The sequence below is a fragment of the Musa acuminata genome, chromosome BXJ2-6 (genome assembly GCF_036884655.1).
Source record: "Musa acuminata AAA Group cultivar baxijiao chromosome BXJ2-6, Cavendish_Baxijiao_AAA, whole genome shotgun sequence".
Classification (NCBI taxonomy): domain Eukaryota; kingdom Viridiplantae; phylum Streptophyta; class Magnoliopsida; order Zingiberales; family Musaceae; genus Musa; species Musa acuminata.
This window is the reverse complement of record NC_088343.1, coordinates 33,233,315-33,256,892: the sequence shown is the minus strand read 5'-3', so window position 1 is coordinate 33,256,892 and position 23,578 is coordinate 33,233,315. Positions and strand designations below refer to the sequence as shown.

Here is a 23,578-nt window from a genome sequence, read left to right as displayed (position 1 = left end):
TGATTCTTTATGAGATGATTTTAATATGAGGGACTTTCATAATTATTTCTCCTATATCATTTGCTCCATAACGTATATGGACGAAAAATTTATAGTACTGTTATCTTTTCTTAATCCTTATTCCATCACTTATTATGATATTATGAATGCTATAAAAAGAAGAAAAGATGAGTGTAGATCATCATTATTGTTTTTATTATTTTTTTAGAATCAAACAATGATATGTTTGCATATAGTATTATGAATAGTATTCGTTGTTTTCTTAGAATCAAACAATGATATGTGTGCATATAGTATTATGAATAGTATCAAAACAACGATATGTTTGCATATAGTATTATGAATAGTATAAAAACAATGATATGTTTGCATATAGTATTATGAATAGTATCAAAAGATACGCAAGTTAGATTTGATATATCATTATATGATTTTAAATTTTAATAATTAAAAATTATCATATAAAAAAAATATGATTTTAGTTTTTATGCTTACACATCAAATCAATCTTTAACTTTTTGGGTTTAAAAAATTGATTAACTTTAAATTAGCATATAAACAAAATTTGATTTAATAATAATAATAATAAAAGTTCATGCAGGTGTGATCGAAACTAAAGTCCCCATATTTTGATTAGATTATTTTTAAACAATGTTATACTATTTCTATTTGATTATTTAAAATAGTGTAAGCATGTATGGCTTACCTTATGTGGATTTATAGCTAGTTTTTTACATATATTTAAAAATAAAAAAATCAGACGATAGTGGTGATCGACAAGGGAGAAGAATTAGAAAAATATATAAATAAATTATATAAACCGAGTTGATAGATACATGGGTTTGTTTGGCAATCACATTGCAGATATAAAACATAACTATAAATTAATTTAAGTTCCATGGCCGTTAAGTTAGCTAAATATATAAAATACTATTGTTGGAATTCAAATTTCCCATATTAATTTGCCCCTTCCCTTTAGTTAATTTATTTCTTAATACAATAGAGGGAACCAATAACAACGATATCAAATTAATAATTGGGTAAATGCATAAAAGTTGTTGATTACAGATGTTTAACTTATAATATGGTAATATATTTTTTAATATTTAAGTTATACATCAACAGACGAATGAAAACCTTAATATTTAAAATTTTACAATAAATTATCTCATATTGAATTGAGACTATATTTACTCAAACAATGAAAATCTAATCATTCCTCAGCATATTTATTTTAGATGTCGAGAGATGAAGAGATTTAATAAGTTAGATAGTAAAAACTTTTGACTATTGATAGTAAAATAGGAAGATCGAATTATATTTTTATCATATATTTTTTTAAAAATAAAAAATATAATGTATAAATATTATATATTCATACTATCGAATCAAAAATTTTATAAATATTATATTTTCGTTCAAAATTATAGTTTGTTTATTTTAATTATTTTAAATATATTAAATTATGTATCAGACGTTTAAAACATGAAACCTATTAATAACGAGCAGTTCTAATAATGCTGTACAAAATAAACTACAAAAGATAGAATTCCGATAATGACCTTTTATCTTTCCCGCCAAAAAGATCTCAGATCTATCGTGGGTTTTCGTCTATGACTCTTTGCCACTTTCTTGGTTTAGGGTTTGGCGATGGGGATGGAATTGGAGATGGAGATGGACATCCCAGCACCCGAAGAACTCCAGTGGCTCGAGTCCATCGCTCTCCTCCCCGATGAAGGCGAAGAGGAAGAGGAGTTTTCCATGGAACACGATGGAGATGCCGCCGCCATCGCTTTCGACGACCATGAAGCCGACGGGGATGAACAGAATCGCCTACAAAGTGAAGTAACAGGCATCGCTCACGCATTCATCTCACTCGATGAGATCCCGACGCGCTGTACCTTATCCCTTTATCAATGGACAAGTCTTTCTTCTTAATCTTGTTGCTTAATCCGATATGCAGAGCGATCGGCAGCCGAGGCCATTCAGCATCAGACCACCAAGAAGCGGCTCTGGTCCGCGGAGAACGAAGACTCCTTGGGAGGCAGTCAAAAGCATATTCTTGATGAGGGGAGAGGGGCGAAGAGGTTCGCCTTGCAAGACGAGGCTGACGAGGATTGGCTCCGCTGTTCCCCCCAAAAGGACTCTGACACTGTTGGAGTCACATCAGTTCCGGATGTTTCGCTGCCTGATGTTGTTGCCGAGGAAACGATCCTGTCCCGATTCGCCACAGACATTGATGGGGAGTGCATGCCAGTGACCTCGCCCTCTGGAGTCAGGGTTTACGCTAAAATGAGCATTGCTGAGATTGGTGGAGGCCGTGGGAAGGTGTTGGCTTCGAGGCCAGAAAGAGGTCCGTGTAAAAGCATTCAAAAATTCTTTATCAGCCCTTGATACATTGGTCATTTTACTGCTATATGCATCTGCCATGACATAATTGATCTTGGTATGTATTATGTGCAAGTGGGAACCAAGGCTGGATCATCTATTTGTTACCAATTTAAACTAAAGCAGACTCGCAAAATTGCTGATATTCCAAATGAAACTCCACATGGTTAAGTCTCAGTAGTATCATGGCGAAACTTAGCAACTAGTCATTATTTCCTTTTCCACTGTACCACTCACAATGTGCTTCTTGGATTGGTGGCAAATCTTCTTAAAATTTAGTTAGTATTGCATCATGCTATTTTGGTCTTCTATATGCTTGCTTGCTAGGCTCATTATCTTATGTTTATATAGACTTTAACTAGACTGATAACATTGCTTGAACTCTAACAATATCAGTGACTCCTTTAAATTAATCATTTTGCAGGCCTTCTTTTGGAACCTATAAGTATATTAAGCAAAAAGGCAGAGGAAGAAGCTTTAGCAAAGGTATAGATGTTTTGACAATCCTACTGTTGATAATAAATCTATGAATTTGTTACCGTTATTCTTTTTCACAAGAGTAACATAGTAGATATATGGTTTATGGTAGATATAGTCAGTGCTAAGTTTGTTAAGTTCTTACAAGAAACTTGACAACTGCTACTTTATCAACAAAATATAAATGAATTACTATAATTATAACAGGATTTTTTTTCTGGCCACTATTAATGCTAAAGTAGGCATATAACAAATAAAAAATTGAAACACACTGATAAATAATTATGATATCTCTTGAGTGTAAACGGATAAGCAATTTATATTCTTTTGAGTGAGACATCAAATTGTTCTCTAGAGTGCTACCTTAAGGAATATCTTTTTACAAAGAAAAATGCTGTTTTAAAGTCTCACTCTCCTTTCTCTCTGTTTCTCTCTATCTCTCTCTCTCTCTCTCTCATCCAACTTATGTGCATATTATCTCACTTGAACAACCTTTAAAGCCTACCTTTATTATTTATAGTCGAAAACTTTTGTTCATTTTCATGATCTTCACTTCACAGAAATCATGCTTGATGCCTAATGCCCTTCTGGAATCCCTGACTTGCTGTCATAAAGAATAATGATCCTGTATCATAAACAAAGATGGATTATGTTAGTGCTAAGCAGGAATTGATTGCATGTTGATGCTAAAATCTATTTTAATGTTCCTCTATGTACCTTTTATTATACACTTCTCTATTAAGATTTGACTACATCTGTTTTCAAATTTTTTATAATCATCATGAAGGCTTTGCAAGACAGTCTTGGATCACGAGATCAGCCAACTCATGCAATACCTCACATGGTTGATGAGCAACTTTGGGTAGAGAAATATGCACCTAGTTCCTTTAAGGAGCTTCTAAGTGATGAACGGACAAATCGTGAGGTAAAACATAAATAGATTAGTGAAGTTCAGTTACCTTGTTTTGAACAAACCAGAAGTTTTTTGCTTCATATTGAGCTTAGTTGGGACTTATTTTGGACTGTTCCTACTTTTAACAGGTACTTCTATGGTTGAAGCAATGGGATTCTTCTGTATTTGGATCTCAGATTAGGGCTACTGAGGATGAAGTTTTATCTGCCTTAAGGCTTCATTCTTCAGTTGTTCAACATCGGAGGTTCGTTGGCCATAGAAGTTTCTCTCACAAAAATAAGGGTCCTCCTTTGAGCAATCAATACCTTAAGACTTCAAATTTCTTAGATGGAGAAGGCATGCTTGAATCATGGAGCAGAAAGTCCATGTTCAATCACCCACCAGAACAGAAGGTTGGTCAAAGTTTTTTATCTAGATGATTAAAATAATATATTTAATTTCTTTTGGCCTTAGGATCATGTTCAAACATTTACATTCTTGTAACAGCAGATTTACATTATTGTATCATATACCAAGCCATTCTTCACAACACTCTGATGGGAGATATGTTAGAAATCTAGAAGAATTGAATTGGATTCAAGATAACAAAATCCGAGAATGTCTCCTATATAGGATTAATGTGATATTGTTATCCTAGATCTGAGGTGGCAAGCATAAGATTTTCTTACCTGGTGTGTTACTTTTCCATCTAAAATCAGTTTGCATCATGGATTTGCTAGAAGAATCATACTACAGTCAGAAGATCAATTTGATAATAATGATTTTTTACATGCATGGACCAATCATAGCACTAACCAAACATTTTGGTCATTGTATCTTTGTTAATTATCAGAGAATTTAAAAATATTTTGGAGTTCTTGCCTCTTTGACGCACAAGATTTGTTATATAAGATCAATGATTTAAAAAGGCGCTTGGGCGCTCGCCTACGTGCTTGGGCGAGGCGAGGCCCAAGCGCCTCGTTTAAGGGCTAGGCAGTGCGCTTCAATGAGGCAATGCTTGGGCGTTCGCCCGAGCCCAAGCACCGGACGCTTTGGGTGAGTGCTCGATTGATATAAGGCGACCGAATCACTTAAATTTATGTTAGTTGGTTCGATTGAATCAACTAATGCATGCAGTTATATTAGCATGTGACCCTGACTCCCAACCCTACGCATGCTTCTCTCTCTGTTTTCGTCGTTGACGAATTCTTCCTCTGTGTTCACCGCTGACGATTTCTCCCTTTGCCTCTGCCGCCTACGGTTTCTCCTGTTGACTCCTCTGTCGCCGATTGAGTCTCCTTAGCTTTCGTTGCTATTTGTTGTCTGTCGTTGTTGTCCGCGACATGACTTTGCTGTCACTGCTGTTGTTCGCTGCCTCATGTTGTCTGCGATTCCGCTACTTCTGCTGTTATCTGCTGCCTGCCTGCGACTCAGCTTTTCATCGCGACTTCTCACCGCGATTTCTTCGATCTCTACTCTTCCCCATTGTTGTTAACAATAAATATACTATTAATAGTAGATTATTAATTACTATTCAAAATAATCTTTATTTATTAGATTAATAATATACTATATAGATTTTAACATTGCTAATCTTTGTTTTTAATTTAATATCATATTTTTATTTAAATAATTATATTTATTAATTATATTATATATTTTAATATTTTAATATTTTAGAGCGCCTCGTTTCGCTCGGGCAAGCGTCTAGTGCCTCGGGCGTTTTGAGACCTTGGCACATTTTGACTCCTAGCGCTTTTTAAATCACTGTATAAGATCCAACAAAGTTTCAATATTTGGCTACAGATTGATTAAGAAGAACAAAGTGTTAGGACCTTTTTATCTTCTCTAATATGAAACTTGGATGCACTTTTGTCTTTTGTAGAAGCTTATTTATTAATATTCTTCTTAGATAATACAACTTATTTTCTCCAAAATGAATATTCTAAACATTTATTGGTGACTCCTAATTTCTAATTGATTGAGGTTTCATCTTCACAGATTATCATGCTGAGCAACATGACTTATGTGGGCCGAGTGTGCCTTTGAAGCACTGACACGTGCTTTTGGTGGACGTATCCGTGTCCGACATGATACATTATTGACACGGCAGGAAACGTGTCCATGTCTGTGTCTGACACCTGCTCGTGTCTGACACATGTCCGTATCGTGTCTCGTGTCCATGTTCGTGTCGTGTTGTGGCTGAACACGTCTATGTCCTGTGTCCCTCTCTATGCTTCTTAGGTGTCATCATTTAAATATCCATGATTTGATGACAAAATGTCAGAATTCAACTTAAATTTTTGTCTCTTTCCTTTAACCTCTTTTTATTGTCTTTTCTACTTTCAATAGTGCCTTAGTCTTCTATGTGAAAAGTACCAAATATATTAGCCAACAAGTGGCCTAGGGCCTGCTATAGCATTTAAAAAACTGCTTATCAGAAATATTAATATGAAGTTTGAATACCTTATCAAAATGTGGAGGTTCACTAGAATTAAAGTGGTTTCAATAATCATTTCAATAGCCAACAGGCTTAAGTGTATCTGTAAAACTTGTAGTGATGCATCGAGAAATATACATTACTAAATCAAAGGCTGCTAAAAAATACTGTCGAACAGTTTCTGATGAATTGTGATAAATTTCACCTGCTGAAAATAGATATCTGATATTCATATTGATTGAAATGTATTGAAACATTTAAGAAAATTTTTCATTTTTCAAGATGTTTGTCTGAAACTAAGAACAAGATAACCAAACCTGAAACATGAAATGCATTGTTCTGCAAATAATTTCTTTATGCTTGTACTTTGCTGATTACTGTTTTAAAAATCCTTTTGTTCTTCACACACTGAGTACTGCATGAAGACTATGTGCTACATTAAACACCTTTATAGGTTTTCAATGCTCATTTGGTTTCTGACATCATTGTGGATGATCATGTTTGAACATTAGGTGCTTCTGCTATGTGGTCCACCAGGCCTTGGGAAGACTACACTTGCACATATAGCTGCTAAGCATTGTGGATATCATGTTCTTGAGGTATGGGCTCTTATCCATTTCAGGTATGTAGATCTTCTTGCCAACAAGCACCAATTTTAGGCTGTATATTTCTCAACAAAGATATTGAGAAATTCGCCAGTTAAATTGGATTTGTCATTTGGTACCATAAGTTATTTCATTTTGTGACAAACTGAGCCGTCTAGACTTCAAGATATACAATTTTGTTTCACATATAAGAATGAACAGGTAGCCCATTGCTTGAGACCATGGCAGGGTATATAGGCTGTTCAGTTGCATTCAGTATTACCTTTGTGTGAAGAGTGACTGCAACAATTATGTAGGCCATGATGCTTTAGTTGTAATGAAGTTACCTTGCTGCTGAACAAATTCTGCCTTTTTTTTTCAGAGATCACATTTTTAGACTTCGGTTAGCAGCAAGGTTAGTAATTTTGTCTACCAATGCTGTTCTGGTCAGGGCTTGGACCAATAATCTACCGGTGTACTGACACTCAGTACACCTGTAAATACAGAGTTTTGAAAAAAAATTGAAAAAGATTGAAAAAAAACCAAAAAGAAGAAACTGCCTGGGGCAAAGCTTATACCACGATGCACCAGACAAGTGGGTTACCGACCGGTCTATCTTTTGGCCCATGTACCGGTAACTTGTCGGATCGGTAAATACTGCTTGTACGGAATGTACCAGGTGGTATTGCAAACCTTCCTTAGCAGTCAAATTAATATTGTGGATGGTTGATCAAAACAGTCAAATCAGTAATGTGGATGGTTGATCTCATGAACCTTTCTCTAGAGTCCTAATAGCTTAATGTTGGTGGTGTAATTACCATCTGAAGACCCAATCTGTTTGTAGTTTCTGCCTGTGGACTTATTGACTAGAATTAAGTTATGTGACTTCTCTGTTCATAGGTTAAGGTTTGTATATTGACCTTAAAACCCACATAGGTTAGCAGGCGATTAAGCCTCAATCATTCCTGATTTGCAATTTAAACATGTTGGGTTGACCAAAAAGGTTTGTGCGAGGATTGATAGGTCATCACATGTTTCATACGGGAACACATGTAAACTTCAAAGTGGATGTTGGTCTAGAAAAGACAATTAAATTCATCTCTTTATTAACTATAATGCATACTATATTTAGGAATTATGATAAATTATTGTCAGGCTCGTTTGTATTTTTAAATCTTTTTCACCACTATTTCCAAGTCCAGAAGGGGAGGTGCTTGCATTGGACAACTGATAATCAGTGTAAAACTTTGTTAGATCTTACGAACATGAATCTAAACATGGATAGTTTTTTTATTAGGCTTCTTGCAAAGAAGCACAAGTAGAACAAGTAGTGTTTTGCAGATTATGATGACCATTTTGCTTCTTCTTGCAAGATGCAAGGCACTAGCAAAGTTAATAAATACTGCTTTGCAGATTAATGCTAGTGATGATCGTTCTGCTTCTATGATCGAGTCAAAAGTTCTTGATGTAGTACAGATGAATTCTGTCATGCCTCACTCAAAGCCTAAGTGTTTGGTAAGTTTAACCTTACCTTGTCATAAACTGCTTCTTCCAAGGTAATTTTTGTTGTTTATTTGCAGATCATTGACGAAATTGATGGGGCACTAGGTGAAGGAAAAGGTGCAGTTGATGTCATTCTGAAAATGGTATGTATTTTCTTGGTATTAAATCTTTGCTTATAAATTCTTATATATTATCAATACTGAAGTATGGAGTAGCAATGATGTGCCGTGACCAACTTTATGAGATAGTACTGGGTTATAAAGAGGAAGAAGACCCATAAATGAATTGAGAACCACAAGGTAGACAATAAGCAGAACACTGAGGAGAATGGAAGAACATAGGTAAATCAGGAATTAGTCATACAGCAATCAAACTTAAATTAATTGAAGCCCTGTATCAGATATGAATTTTCATGTACAATTCTTGCATATTACAGTTCATTCAGGATTCTAAGAACTTTCTGTTGCAGATTCCTGTGTTTCATACCTATCTGAAAGAGTAATTCTTTCTTATTCTTATAGATATCTGCTGAAAAGAAATCCATTGTTGATAAGGAAAATGCTGCTAACGAAGCTACACCAGGAAAGAATTCGTCAAGAAAAGGACACAAGACAACCATGCTGTGTAGACCTGTGAGAATAGGATTTTGACTTGATGCTTTCATTTTCATTTGGTTCTTCATGATTTAATATCGGATACCTCATTAGGTAATTTGCATATGCAATGATGTTTATGCACCAGCGTTGAGAGCACTACGTCAAGTGGCCAAGTGAGTGTCTTTGTATCAGCATGGATGCTATTCTTTAACATGGAACAATAATATTTGTATTTATCTGCTATTGAGACAAAAGATGTTGCCGTATTTTGACAAGGAATATTTTTTTTTGCTTTACAGGGTGCACATGTTCATGCAACCAACGGTTAGCCGTGTTGTGAATAGGTTGGTGAACTTGGAAGAATTCTTGAATGATATTAGCACTCTGTTTTGTCTTTAATATAATTTACATGCCATTAATTCTTAAGTATTTCTTTTTTTTTATCCTTTTTAAAAACAAACTGCACGTCTAAGAGTTTACTCATGATAGGCTTAAATTTATATGTGAAAGAGAAGGATTAAGGACAAATAGAAGTGCCCTTTCTGCACTTGCTGAATATACAGGTAAGCTTTCTTGCTTTTTCTTTTTGGTTTACGGAAGCTTGTGTTTATTTGTATTCATCATCAACTTTTTGCTTGGTAGAAATACTTGTGAGTTGTCTTCTATGTAAATGTAAATAAATTGATAATGACAACCAATTTTACAAATGTGGAGGATTTTGCTTTTGAAGATAGCCCATCCACACTACACGTTGACTGAGGTTCCCTATGGAAGCCAGACAAAGTTGAGAATATATGATTTGTCATGATTATATGCCTCTGTGGTTGTTTCGTTTTTGCTGATTTGCTAGTTGATTAATCATTTATTTAGTTTTTTTTGTCAATTTTTTCATGGTAACCATCATTTTCTCAGACATGCTATTTAGATCATCATTCTAAGTTCTCACTTTGTTTGCAAGCATCGTTGTGGATAATGCCATAGATTCCTGTCTGTTGTATAATTCAGAAACTACAGTATTCAATCACAGAATGCCATCATGTTATTTCATGTTTGTTTTCATGTATGAAAAATGTCATTTATCAAGGAATGCTTAATGCTTTTCTATGTCATATTGTTCTGACCTGACTACAAAGCAGTTTTTTAATGAGCTTGCAAGATCTCCTAGTTTCTTACATGGTACTTGTTCTGCACTGACCACAACACAGAAAAGAACATACATCATCATAGTTTTTCAATTGATGATGAGGATATGGTATTTTACAATTTAAAAATTTTGACCCAGAAAGGTAAACTGGGAACTTTCTACTAGTTATAACTTTTGACTCCCCTAATACTTAATTCTTTAAATATTCTCTCTTTACTCTCTTGCAAGTTTAAGATTTCTTCAGGGTACTTTCAGTGAGTTCCTAATTCAACTGTTGTTAAAAGATGCAATGTATAAACATCAGCCAAAGTCATCTAATTGTCCATTTACTTAACCAGTACAATAGATTGGGTGTGGTAACTGCACATGTATCAAATCTTATGAACAAACAATCAAGGAGATGGATAAAAACCAGTATGGTGTCAGAATATTTGTCTGCTCCTGAGTTGCCATTCAATCCAAAGCTTTGCTCATTTGACATGGAAATGGAACTTCGGATAGAACACTTGTTTATTTGTATGTTTTTGTCTGCAGATTGTGATATAAGATCTTGCTTAAACACACTACAATTTCTGAACAAGAAGAAAGAAGCGCTCAACATTGTAAGTCAAAATGTTCTTTTTTGTCTGGAACAAACTTTCTTGGTGGTAAATAGTTCATATCACTGTAGTATTGTTTTAGCCAGTTGGAGCTTGGTTCCCAAGTTGTTGGCCGGAAGGACATGACAAGAAGTGTTACTGATGTATGGAAAGAGGTAAATTGTCTCTTATTTTCACTGTAATTGTTGACATGTTTATATTATTCATGGGCTTTTTCTTTTGAGCTGTTGCTGATGAGTTTCTTTTAAATGTAGGTTTTTCAGAAGAGAAAATCAAAGGGTAAAACAAAACTCATCAATGGCTGCAGTGAACATGGTGCTTTTGATTTTACATACTCCCTGATTTCTAACCGGTAAAATAATGGATCCTTAAATTTATTTTGGCAGTTTTGTATATTTTATTTTAAGATCTAACAATGATAACTTCACTAGTGGTGAATATGAACTGACTATGGATGGTATCCATGAAAATTTTCTGCGGCTCTCTTACCATGATCCAATGATGAGAAAAACTGTGAGTTCATCTCAGCTGTCATTTTCAGTAGGATTTTTGACATTTATGTACCTGGTTTCTTGTATACTTGAACTACAGAACTTACTCTTACTTTGACAATATGAAGGTCAAATGTCTTAACCTACTTGGTGTTTCTGATTCGGTGCTTCGTTATGTTTTGAGAACTCAACAAATGTCTCTCCATGGTCAGATTGCTCTTGAACTTTAAGTTAGCTTTGACAATTTTGTAACTGAATTGATGGGTTGCGTTATTCTGTCACAGCTTACCAACCTCCCATTGCCATAGCTATGGGCCACCTGATAGCACAAGTCGAGAAGCCAAACATTGAATGGCCAAGGACTTACCATAGGTGCTTCCTCTAAACGCAGCTGTTTCTTCACATTGCAGTTTATAGTTATTGAATAATTTCAAACATTCCAGATTTCGAGCACTGCTTGCGGAGAAAAAAGAATCACTGAAGACATGGATAAGCAAGATATCACCATTGATTTCTAGGCATCTATTGACTAAGTCTTTTGTGGAAGATGTTGTTTCTCCACTGTTACATATTCTCTCACCACCAACTCTGAGACCAGTAAGTTCCCTATTTTCTTTTTTTACTGTACCCAACCTATGGTTGCTGCTTTTGCCAAAAAAAGATGGAGACCAAGAAAAAGGCATACTAAAAATAAAAATTTACCCAGTAGTTTTCATAATCCGACGTCAATTTATTTGCTTGGATTAGTGTATTACTTTGGATTACTGGTAGAAGTCAATAGATTATGGAAGTAATACAAGCATATGTCTTTTTTTTATTATCATCTACAATAATTTGTCATCTTTTCAATACCTTAGCAGATGGAAGAAAGCTTTTAGGATGGCTGATGAATCTGAATGTATCTCAGGCAAATGCGTCTACAGAATATTACTAATGGAGTTTTTTAAACTATGAAGATAATAAATTTAAAATATTCCATATATGCAATCTAAAAATATTCAGTCACCAGATTACCTTTTGTTTCTTTCAAAGATTGAACCATGATTCGATTTAATATATAATCTGAAAACCGAAATGACCATTGACCTAACAAATTCTCATGTCACTGAGTCATTGGTGAAATAACATGCCATGGACCAAACCATGGTTTAGAATGTCTAGATCAGCCAAATAGGTTAAAAGTATCATTTCTCTAAATTGACCAGGATCAGGTGACATTCTATCAGAATCAGTTGAATCAACTGGTATTAGGATGGTTATTGGTCCTGGTTAATGCTATCAGCTTGAGTAAACCTGATCAGCTTCTAATTGGTAGGACTTCTATTAATGACTAGAGGCTCAACTGCAATGGGATAGACCAACATGCTTAAGATAGCCCAACATGTTGCTGGTTCTGGCCGAGCTTAGGCCATGTGATGCAGACCTCTATCTCGGAACAGGCATGGGCCAAGCTTTGGTTCAGTCCATGGTGTGTTCCTATAACATGTCAGCCATGCTGGCCTTCTGTGGCCCATGGTCAGGTGAGCAGTTTGAGCAGTTTAGAGCCCATGCAAAAGTGTGTGCTCATGTTCAGTTCACTGAATGTGTGTGCTTGTGCTTCAAAAAACAAGAAGAATTTCCAAACTTGCAGCTAGAGGTATTATAGCAGCTTTTATACTGGCATGCATTTTGCATTAAGATCTGGAAACTATTGCTAGTATAGTTTACTTTGGACTCAGCAACATAACACTATCGGGATCTTTCACTGCACATGTCTTTTATCAATTAGATTGGAGTAGTTTCATCCTTTTTCATGTTTTTCATAATTTTTTCAAACTTTTACCAGGTGGCATTACATCTATTGTCAGAAAGAGAAAAAGATGATCTATGCCAACTTGTGGATACGATGGTTTGTTTCTCCATAACATATAGAAATTCAAAACCTGAGCTTCCAGAAAAGACTCAAAGATATGGAGCAACTACTAATGCTGTACCATTATCTCTTGACCCCCCACTTCATGATTATGTGAACTTTAAGGTTTGTTTTGATTCTGTTGTAGTTTATGCATTATGATTAGAAGTTAGCTCCCCATATTTAATGTCTGAGTGATAATAACAGGAATACCAGTCTCAGCATTTTGGACTATCTGGAGCTATGAAGCAGATTTTGGTGCATGAGGTGGGTCTCAATAACATCAGTATGAGATTAATCATCCTATTGAGTGTTCATATTTCCAAAATTGCTGGCAAATAGTGGAACTAGTATATCCAATTCTTGAAGCTTTGTGGAAATGGATTTTATCATGTTAGATTATGTTTGCAAAAATGGGAAAGTAACCTGGATGTTTTATTCAAAGACTTTTCCATAACCTGATCTTTGTCATGTCAGATAGATCATGTTTGCATTAATCTGGATATTCATAGATTTCTCATAACCTGATTTTCTTTTTTCCTTATACCTACTTAATTTTTCACTTGGTGTTCTTGAATGGTAGAAGCAAATGTGTAAGTGGAATCTCTCCTGTGGATTTCTATTAGTGCTGATACATGACATTACAGGCTGATAAACATCGAATTCTACGAGAAAGCACTGCCAAAAACATCAATCTATATGATCAATGCAACAATGGCAACCTGGCCCTTGCCAATGTAAGTGCGGAAGCTACACCTGTTATGAATGCTACTTCAGTTACATCTAATAGGGGGGACCACAAATCAAAAGTGCTTTTAGGTCAGAGGCAAAATGTAGCCATCTGTAGCTCAGTTTCAGTTCCAGAAGGCAAGAAATTTCTTTCTCGTGGCTTGAATTTAAAAGCTCCGGGAGCTTCAAAGAAGTCTTCAAAGGATTCATATAGTTTCTTTGATAGGTAATTTTCTAGTTTACTTGTATACATATAGGAAATATATTCTATGCAAAGAGGTTAGTTTTCTTATGTAAGAATGGGTATGCTGTTCATTTCAGAGTTTGATGGACTAAACTAATCAGGAAACAGTACACACATATTAAGTTAAAACTAAGTAGATTACTATGGAATGATAAAATTGCCTCCTTGTACTAATTAATGTTTTACAACTGCAGGTTTAGAAAAGGAAGCAACACAAACTCCAATGTTCCTGGAGAGGCTTTACAAGAGGTAGCAACTATTGAAAGAGATTCACGTCCATTAATCTTCAAATACAATGAGGTATACACAGTGATTCTTATATCTCATTTAATATGGAACTTTGTTCTGATATGTTTTTCAGTGTAAATGATGAAGTAAATAACTCCTTTGGTGAACTTAGATTCTCTAGTCTTCTGCATCTTCAGATATCAATCCATATCTAGAAGTGAATAGCATTAGAAATCTATCCTTGTTGAGCAATCTTTGGTTCCACACTCACCTAAGAATCTATTTCTAAACCTTCATATGTTCAAGTTATCCTGCAAAGCATTTATTCCTATTCCAATAATTTACTAGTCAATACAGTTTGTTGTGGCTGTTCTCTGATTTTTGCAGAGAACAGTTTAAATGACAGTTGATCCTCAGGGTTGAATGGTCCAATGGGTTAAATTTGTAAAGTGGGGAACAATGGCTTGCACAACATGTCATAGTCTTAAAGGTCGAATAGGACGAATGTCAGGTTAATATTTTTTGGAGATGTGGAAAGAATCAGGAAATGGAAATGCATAGAATGATATTGAGTCTGGATAAGGCTAATGGCAATCTACACTGTGAAATAGGGGACACTGAAAATTTATGTATTTCTTATGTGCATTATCAAACATGTTCTTGCTATGGCCCAGTTGGATATGTTGCTAAAGACTTGACATGTTATTGCTTTATCTGTCATGTAAATCTTTTGCTTTGGACTGTGAAATGCCATGGGGGAAGTCTTTATTCACAAACATTCTTGAGGGGCTTCATTTTGTTTTCTTACATTATTGTTACTATGAAATACCCAGAACCATGGGGAACTCTCTTCCTTTCGTTTCCTTACATTAGACCACTTAAAAAAGCATGGCAGCACTCACCTTATTTAGTCTACATGCAACTTGAAAGAAAATCTAATCTTTTGATTTGTTTGTGAATCCTTTCAATGTGATTATTGCAGGGTTTCACAAACGCAGTCAAAAGACCTGTCAGGATACGCGATCTGCTGTTATGACAAGGTTTGCAATTTTTAACATTCTATGACCCATTCTGTATCGGTAGAATATGGTTTTTTGGCAAATATTTCTATCTAGATCATAATACATTTTCTTTTTTCTTTTTTTCAGATTCCGAACGCATGTACTTGTTTACTAGAGATGTAACTATTATTTTTGGCTTTGTTATTTCAAGATTTGAACACACCCGACATGCTGCCTACTGATGTTATAACTTGTTACCGACTGTGGTAAGAAGGGATGGCCAGATGCGTCAGCTGTATGTCATGCCATTGTTGTTTAAGAGAGTTGGCATGTGACAACTTGTTACCTGCTCTTCCTCTCGAAGAACAGCTACTAATTAAGGAATTATGCTCTTCTTCCCAGTCCCAAGAGATTTCCTTTTACTCGTTTCTTTGACCGTTTGTTTACGAGAGTTGGTATGAAGGAATTCGTATTTCCGGTCGTGTATACATTGGGTTCGACACCGACGAGATTCGGCTCGTCGCGATGGATCCAATCTAACCCCAGCAAATACATTGGGTTCGATACCGACACGGGTTGGGAAAGGAGTACGATATCGGGCGCTGGTCGGATATTATCGGATCGCTTTGTTATCAACTTGCCAGCCGGATAGTCGAGTCGGATTTGCCTCGACCCAAACCAAGTAGCGTCTAACGGCCCAAAAAATCTTTTTCCCTCCCCCCGTCGTCCCCTCCGAATAGGATAAGATTCCTTCTCTCCGTCTCTTCTCTCTCTCGCTTCCGTGTACGGTGTACTCACTCCTTGTCTCCGTCTTCTTCCTTCCGGCGATCTCGTAAGTTCTGCTACCTTCAAGGACAGGCTGCGGTTGCCATCTGTCGTCTCGCTCGATATGAGCTGCGCGGTGGATCTTTTCCGCGGCTCGCAATGCTTCCATTGCTGCTCACTCCGCGCCGGGCCTTACCTCTGCACACCTGTGTTTGCATCGAGGAGTGTGTTCTTCTGGAGGAGCTCCCCCTCGACCTCGAGACCTCCATGCCTTCTCGGGTCTGCTATCCTGCCAATTTCATTCTTTTACTTCTCTTTTTCTCTTCCCCAGTCAATTAATTTCTCTTCCTTTGGGTTCAGTTTAAAGTTGAGGAGGCATCAGATTGTGTGCCAAGCCATGACGGAAACAGAGCCGGACAGCAACGACGAAAAGGTGCGCCTTATGTGGTAGTCTCCCTTTTGCTTGTCTACTGCCTCTCCTATCTTGCGGTGGGGTAATGTCGTTAGCTTTTATCGGCTGCTAATCTACTTCAGTCCTCAATCTTGTCTCCACAAACTGCCTAAAAAGAAGAAAAAAACTGAAAGAGCCACCTCTGGTGGCGTTCAATATGGAATGACTAGATCCCATCTCTTGCTGTTTCTTTCCAGTTTTCTAGTTGTGCTCCGTAGTTTGGCCATTTTACCTTCGGTCCAAGAGGTCTTAACCTGGTCAAGAAACAAATTCACCATCCATCTAAGATTTTATATGTTATACTTTCAATTATTTATTGGCTTGATACTGGTACTGGCATGGGATTCTCTTGAGACAAGCTTCAGCAAATTGTGAAACCTTTTTTGATTTGGATCAAGTCATGTGGTGATTTCATCTTTCAATACCAAGTGCATTTCTGCAGAAGGTGGCACCTGTGGAAGATACTTCCACACCATCAACTGCCGATCTGATCCAAAATAATGGCCATGCGGATTCCATCATTGACCAGGTAACCATGGACCTTTATCTCAGAAGCTTATAGTAAAGTTAAAACTTATATATTTTGCAGTGTCTGTTACATCGTCATTTGTCATAGTATTCAGTTTTATTGACAATTGATAGTTGAATTTTCATGTTCATGTTATTTGATAATTTGCAGAAATAATCTTTCTGCTTAAATAGATAAGACTGTCTACATTGACTTTTGCCATCCCCACATTGGCAAGAGCTTGTGCACTGGACCATCTTTTTTATGTTATTTGCCTGTATTGTCTATTCATAGTCTTAGCCTCTTAGGTTTCATTTTTTTCAGAATGTTTGTCCAACATGTACAAGAAGTAATTATTGTTACATTACAAGGGAACAACAAAGGTCCTGTGTGATGCACTGGGAGAACAAGTTAAATAAGTTTTGGATCAAGAAAGAAAAAAAAAGATAAAATATCTTAATCCAAGTTTTCAATAAAAATAATTGAATATAAATTACTAGCAAAAAATAACAACTAACTTTTAAAATTCATTAGTGATGTACTTTTCTGAATTCAAATAATTAATTCAGCTTTGACCAGTTCATAACATTTTCTTGAGATCAACATATATTCAGATTTGCAAAATCTTAGGATAACCCTTTTATATGCTATATAGTTTACTAAATATTAATTAGTACTCTAAAGTTAAAAAAAATATAATTATTAAAGGTGTAGAAGGATCCATAAGAAATGCTTTAAAGTTAAATTTGTATGTATATGATCGATTTGTATCCTTCATGCGAAAAAGGTTTCATGGCTGTTATATATTTCACCAGGATAAAGATGAGCCTTGTGACGACGAACTGTTGAATCAGGATATTACATTACAGAAGAACGAGGATGATCTTGTGGCTCACAATAATAACCAGGTACTTAGAGTGTAGTCTGCATGACTTTGTAGGTATTGCAAGTTTGGAACTATGATTATGTACTTAGTTTGTGTCTGAATTGAATGCCTGTTGTAGGAGAAGGATGATAATTTGGAGGTTGCAAGTGGGTCTCCTTTACCAGGAATGAAGGTTAAATTTTCATAGCATGTATGCCATTCTGATTACTCCTTTTATTAAGCATATATCTTCAATGCTTTTATGTACAGCAACAACTCGATGAAACAGTGAAGATCCCTAAGGCAACTATTGACATTCTTAAAGATCAAGTTTTTGGTTTCGACACTTTTTTTGTCACCAGCCAGGAACCTTATGAGGTGACTTGCTTTCTTGTAATTTAGAGGGCTTGACTTTAAGTAAATTACAGTTTACCAACATGTGGTTTATTCTGATTTCGCTTTGTCAACTTGTTCAAAAAGCATCCCTTATTCTACTTAGATTTGGCTCCGTGATCCAAAATAGGCTTGTGTTACCTCAATTGGAAAACTATGTTGTGATTTTAATGTCATCAACATTTGCATCTTTTGTTACATTAGGAGAGGGGTGATATAAGCATTTATTGATATTATTGAATGTCCTACCCATGTGAATATATGATTTGAATCCATTGACGTGTGTTTGCTCCTGTATAACACTAATGCAGTGCTGAGATGGAATATAGAATGGCTGAATTCTGGTGCACATGGGCCTCTCACATTGTCAAAACAAATGCCACATTGATGCTATGTCCATGCTAGGTTAAAATGGACTACCACATAGTCATGCATCTGGTGCTATGTGTTGTTGGCACAAAATAGTTATGGCTCTTGTGAACCACATAAATTCCAGCAAGTAGCACATGAATGCAATGCCATCATGAAGTGAGCACCATAGTTGTGGGATCAAGCTCACAATTTGTAAAATGAAACGTGTAATGAGACTACATTTGGAGTGAAGGGAAACTGAGGTTGTTAACTACGAATTCTCCCAATCATACTTGACAAAGCTTGGCGTGATAATAGGTGGGCAAAATGTGGATGTGTGTGTGTTTTTTTTTTTTTTTTGCCGTAGATGATCCTATTTGATAATGTTTGTACATCCTCAGATAATTTTGTTCAATATTTATGAGCCAAATGAGGTTATAAGTTAGTTTTCTTTAGCATAAACCACATGATCATGCTGACAAGAACACCTGTTTAAGGTGCGAAAGCTACACAGCTCTTATGGTTGTCACATTTATGATTTGCTTTCTCCAGTACAACTGGGTAATGTCATTTAACTTGTTTTAGTATAGGAACATCAAAATCTACATGATCTTGTTGATGAAACAACTTTTTTAACATGCCAAAGCTATTCAGTCTTGCATTGTCTGATTTGCTGTCTTTCAGCAAAACTGCTCAATGGCTGATGTGCAGTCTCTGATTTTTGCAGACCCTAACAGAAGTGCTTTCCATATTTTTCAATCTACTGCAAAGTTTTCTTGTTGGGCTATTCCAACATAACTGCTATAATGTATCTGGAGAAATCATCTTTATTAACTCTAATTCTATAATTAAGGCTGGTAATATTGTACATGAGAAGTAAAAAAAGGTTCCATTCAACTCATATGCTACCATTGCATTCCCGATAGGGTGGGGTGTTATTTAAGGGTAACCTTCGAGGAAAGCCAGCTAAAAGTTATGAGAAGATTACAAATCGGATGCAAGTGAGTTGTGCTTTTGTTCTTCCATTTAATTGTCAATGCAATCTACTAACTTTCCAGCACATATGGTTCACAGGGTAAGTTTGGTGATCAATATAAGCTTTTCCTTCTTATCAATCCAGAGGATGATAAACCAGTTGCTGTAGTGGTGCCTAAACGAACCTTGCAGCCAGAAACCACTGGTAATAAGAGTTTTCTTCTTGCTTTCCCCTAAAGAGCCTTTAAGTTGGAATTCAATGAAATCTTCTCTTTGTATGAAACTTCACTCCATCATTGTTATTGCTGATGTAACTTTATCTGCTCAGACTAGGCATGTCAGAGCAAGCTACCATGTGTGAGAGGTTGTATACTTCTGATATTGACATGCTTCGGATGTATTCTGATTTGCAGCTGTTCCAGAATGGTTTGCTGCTGGTGCATTTGGCTTGGTTACGATCTTCACGTTGCTTCTTCGGAATGTACCTGCTCTGCAGTCCAACTTGCTGTATGAGGTTTCCTGCACATGCTTACTATTTATTTATTACTTACCGTCCTCATCTTTGTTTTTTTTTTTTATTTTGTTTGTTCAAGATGTTGCAAATGGTGTGCAGAAAATCCTTATAAACTTTATTTAAAAGATTTATCTTCTTGTACCCTCTTTTCAAAATGTAGTTTAGTAATGTGGATTTATTTTGAGTTTCGTGCTGTACTTCAAGATATCAGTTACTTATGTTAGAAAATATGTTCTTTCAGATCAACATTTGATAATCTTGCACTGCTGAATGACGGTCTTCCAGGAGCCATTGTAACTGCTCTAATTGTAGGGTTCCATGAAATAGGTCACATTTTAGTTGCCAGAGATGCCGGAATCAAGTTGGGAGTGCCATATTTTGTCCCTAGTTGGCAGGTAGGTGCTGTTCTCTAGTTTTGATCTTTCAGTCATGTCTTGCATGATAGTCACATTAAGTTTCGTGAATAATAAAAGGATTTATATTGATTCACATTTCATTGATGGACTTCTTATAATAAAGGTGCAGGATGTGTGTTTCAATATTTTCTTTTTTTGCTAATTTTGATATGTATTTAATCTATTTGAAAGGAACTATCTGAAAAACATGGAAAATATTTTGTAGTTAATTGGACATGATTTCATGTTATGTATTTGTAAGTAAAGAAAATTTCTTGCAGTTTAGACATGCCAATTTGGCAAGAAAGTTTTTCTGCTTGCTCTGTGCTTTTTTCTACTTTGCTATCTGAAGGTATTTATAGATTATAGAGCACTATGAACTGAAGGAATGCAGTGTAAGAGTCAAATTTCTATCGTCTTATATTGGATGTTGATGCATGAATTAATTTTTATACAGATAGGATCTTTTGGTGCTATTACAAGGATCTTAAGTATTGTAGCCAACCGTGAGGATCTTCTCAAACTATCAGCTGCTGGGCCTTTAGCTGGATTTACAGTGGGACTCATTCTTTTGCTATTAGGGTTTGTCTTACCTCCTGTTGATGGCACCGGTATTGTGATTGATCCGGCAGTCTTTCATGAGTCATTTCTTGCTGGTGGTATTGGTGAGTTCTTTGTCCTACATCATTAATGGATTTATCTCATATGTTCAGCAACGATGGGGATGTTGTCCATGTGTGAGAATGTTCTTGTTTGTGCTAGTGCATGTAAGGGTACATGATTTCCATGCACCTCTGCGCACAGGCTTGCATAATTTGTATGCTTGTGTTGATTCCCCTACTTCAGTGTGTCTCAAAGAGACCATACGACCATGCCATTTTAAGCTGCATGTTGTCCACGTCCAATTTCTTTTTCCCATTTCTTTTTGGAGTAAGATATTGTAGCCTGATGAATATGCTTTGTTACCTCTTATGAAGTCATCAAAACATAGCCAAGAATATGCTACAAATTAGGACCTTGCATTTTTATCATCACACAGGAAGGGTCAAATGTTCTCAAGTCTGCACAACATTACAATGACAAAAGGCACATGTACTGTCTTATTCCAGCAAAATTGCAATTGATCTTAATCGGCTGAAGCATTCATATGCATATTTTTATTCATGTTCTATCTGATTTTAGTTGTCCCCATTTTGTACTTGGTATATATTTTATTCCAATACCAAGGCAATGAGTTATAACAGATGCATTGTGTCCCAAACTTGGACTCACTAACTGGATAATTTTCCATTCACTATCTTGCATGTCCTGCAGCAAAACTTTTCCTTGGTAATGCTCTGAAAGAAGGCGCTCCACTATCTATCAATCCACTTGTCTTATGGGCTTGGAGTGGGCTTCTTGTTAATGCTCTCAACAGTATACCTGCAGGAGAGCTTGATGGCGGTCGTATATCATTTGCCATTTGGGGAAGAAAGGTAAACTTTTATTTTTTATAAATCCATCCTTGTTTGCTCATGCATGCTATCGAGCACCGGAATGAGACTTTACTAGTGAGTTTATTTTATGGCAATCTATTTACCAACTATATGCAACAGTGGACTTCTGAGAACTTGATTAATTATTATTGAAAATTTAAGATAGTACATTGCTGGAAAATTTTCACAAGCATGTTAATCTGTTTGAAAATTATGTTGTCAACTTATACTTTGTTAACCTACTTGGTTTATACCATGATGCACTTTAAATGTACCCAGGCATGCTCAAAGATAGCTTATTATGATGCATAAAAGCAAGTGCATGTACGTGAAGAAATCTTCGTCCTAAATCATGTTTGCTTCTAATTTTCTTAATGTTCATGTCAATAAATTTTCTGCATTCCTTGACTTAAATTCTTATCTTCGAACCTTTGAGCCAGAAGACTTGAGTAGTCAAGTATTTTGTAACCTGTTCCATCAGTTTCATAACTTCGAGTGGTGAAAATTTTCTTGATTATACAACAGGCATCTACTCGATTGAGTGGCATCGCCCTTGCCCTACTTGGAATATCATCTCTCTTCAATGACGTGGCATTCTATTGGACAGTTTTAATATTTTTCTTACAGAGGGGGCCTATTGCTCCTCTTTCGGAGGAGATAACTGAACCGGAGAACAGATACGTTGGCCTTGGCATCGCAGTGTTGCTGTTGGGATTGCTTGTATGCTTACCATACCCCTTTCCCTTTAACACAGAAGTAACAAATTTTGATTTTTGAGTGGTGTTTCATGTACATGTATCACATATGAAGTTTGAATTTTGACATAGTGCTGACTAAATTCAATCATTAATTAGTTGATTACATGTAATAAAGGCAGTTGTTGCTGATGAATCCCAACGTATGTCTATTGTTTTGCTCCTATGTTCCCTCTGTGGCTTAGTCGTATGAGACTATACTCAACTCATGGTGAATCTTTTAAGTTAAGGTGACTAATGTGTTCGATGTTTCAGGCATAAAAATATTAAAGGATGAGGCTGTATTGGACGCACGATGCATGTGGAAGGTTTGGCTGATAATGCTTTGTCCAGATCAGGTTTGAGATCAAAATCCATCCAATTTTTTGTTTTATCACTTACTCTTTGCGAAAAAAGAAAAAAAAAAAGAACTTGTGACACTTGAGTTTAGTCCACATCTAAATTGAGGGATGGTTAACAATTCGAGTCAACTTATGAGTGGTTCAGGATCATCTAATTAATGAACCAATTATCACTTTACGACACACGATATCATATCCAACATAGTATTATTACACAATGATGGATTTAAGTATGGATGAGAGATGGCAAGGTGAAAAATCATTATTGGGTTTTTTTTTTCTTCCTTTTTTAAGAATAAACGGCGAAGATGATATTCTAAAAAATTATTAAATGAGGACGTACCACATTAGGATGAAATTTTAATAGTAACGATTCATCAAATTAATAAATCATTATTTCACGTTTAGATTCATCAAAGTAATAAATATCAGTTTTCCATCGGATCGGGTTGGATGAAATAAGGAGGATATCGTATCAACAACATCATTTCATAAACACAGGAGAAAAAAAAATATATATCAGCGGAATTATAGTTCATATTTATATGCTTTTATATGGTTCAACTCGCGCGAAGCATGTTTA

At 35.8% G+C, this 23,578-nt stretch overlaps 2 protein-coding genes across 2 annotated transcripts; both read left to right on the top strand.

Annotated features, from left to right (window-relative positions):
• The first annotated feature begins 1,621 nt into the window (after positions 1-1,621).
• Positions 1,622-15,607, top strand: LOC103988696 (uncharacterized). Its single transcript, XM_009407307.3, has 25 exons — positions 1,622-1,852; positions 1,964-2,353; positions 2,813-2,874; positions 3,653-3,790; positions 3,907-4,170; positions 6,710-6,796; positions 8,195-8,296; positions 8,362-8,427; positions 8,806-8,916; positions 8,992-9,053; positions 9,180-9,224; positions 9,370-9,443; positions 10,559-10,626; positions 10,710-10,778; positions 10,878-10,975; positions 11,055-11,136; positions 11,243-11,321; positions 11,399-11,486; positions 11,558-11,711; positions 12,940-13,131; positions 13,213-13,272; positions 13,653-13,960; positions 14,173-14,278; positions 15,189-15,246; positions 15,355-15,607. Exons 1-24 carry the CDS (start codon positions 1,651-1,653, stop codon positions 15,240-15,242), a joined length of 2,961 nt encoding a protein of 986 aa, XP_009405582.2. The 5' UTR covers positions 1,622-1,650; the 3' UTR covers positions 15,243-15,246; positions 15,355-15,607.
• Positions 15,608-15,887: 280 nt separating this feature from the next.
• LOC135615294 (probable zinc metalloprotease EGY2, chloroplastic) lies at positions 15,888-22,790 on the top strand. Its single transcript, XM_065113588.1, has 13 exons — positions 15,888-16,251; positions 16,333-16,405; positions 16,866-16,952; positions 17,747-17,839; positions 17,936-17,989; positions 18,067-18,174; positions 19,467-19,541; positions 19,615-19,720; positions 19,929-20,022; positions 20,271-20,424; positions 20,882-21,089; positions 21,739-21,899; positions 22,425-22,790. Exons 1-13 carry the CDS (start codon positions 16,097-16,099, stop codon positions 22,674-22,676), a joined length of 1,620 nt encoding a protein of 539 aa, XP_064969660.1. The 5' UTR covers positions 15,888-16,096; the 3' UTR covers positions 22,677-22,790.
• The last annotated feature ends 788 nt before the right edge of the window (positions 22,791-23,578 follow it).

Coding starts and splice junctions, on each gene's coding strand:
- LOC103988696 (XM_009407307.3), top strand. CDS start 1,651: ATGGGGATGGAATTGGAGATGGAGATGGACATCCCAGCACCCGAAGAA. Junction 9,225..9,369: donor GTTAGCCGTGTTGTGAATAG/GTTGGTGAACTT, acceptor TACTCATGATAG/GCTTAAATTTATATGTGAAA. Junction 10,779..10,877: donor TTACTGATGTATGGAAAGAG/GTAAATTGTCTC, acceptor TTTTAAATGTAG/GTTTTTCAGAAGAGAAAATC.
- LOC135615294 (XM_065113588.1), top strand. CDS start 16,097: ATGAGCTGCGCGGTGGATCTTTTCCGCGGCTCGCAATGCTTCCATTGC. Junction 17,840..17,935: donor TGGCTCACAATAATAACCAG/GTACTTAGAGTG, acceptor TGCCTGTTGTAG/GAGAAGGATGATAATTTGGA. Junction 19,542..19,614: donor AGATTACAAATCGGATGCAA/GTGAGTTGTGCT, acceptor TATGGTTCACAG/GGTAAGTTTGGTGATCAATA.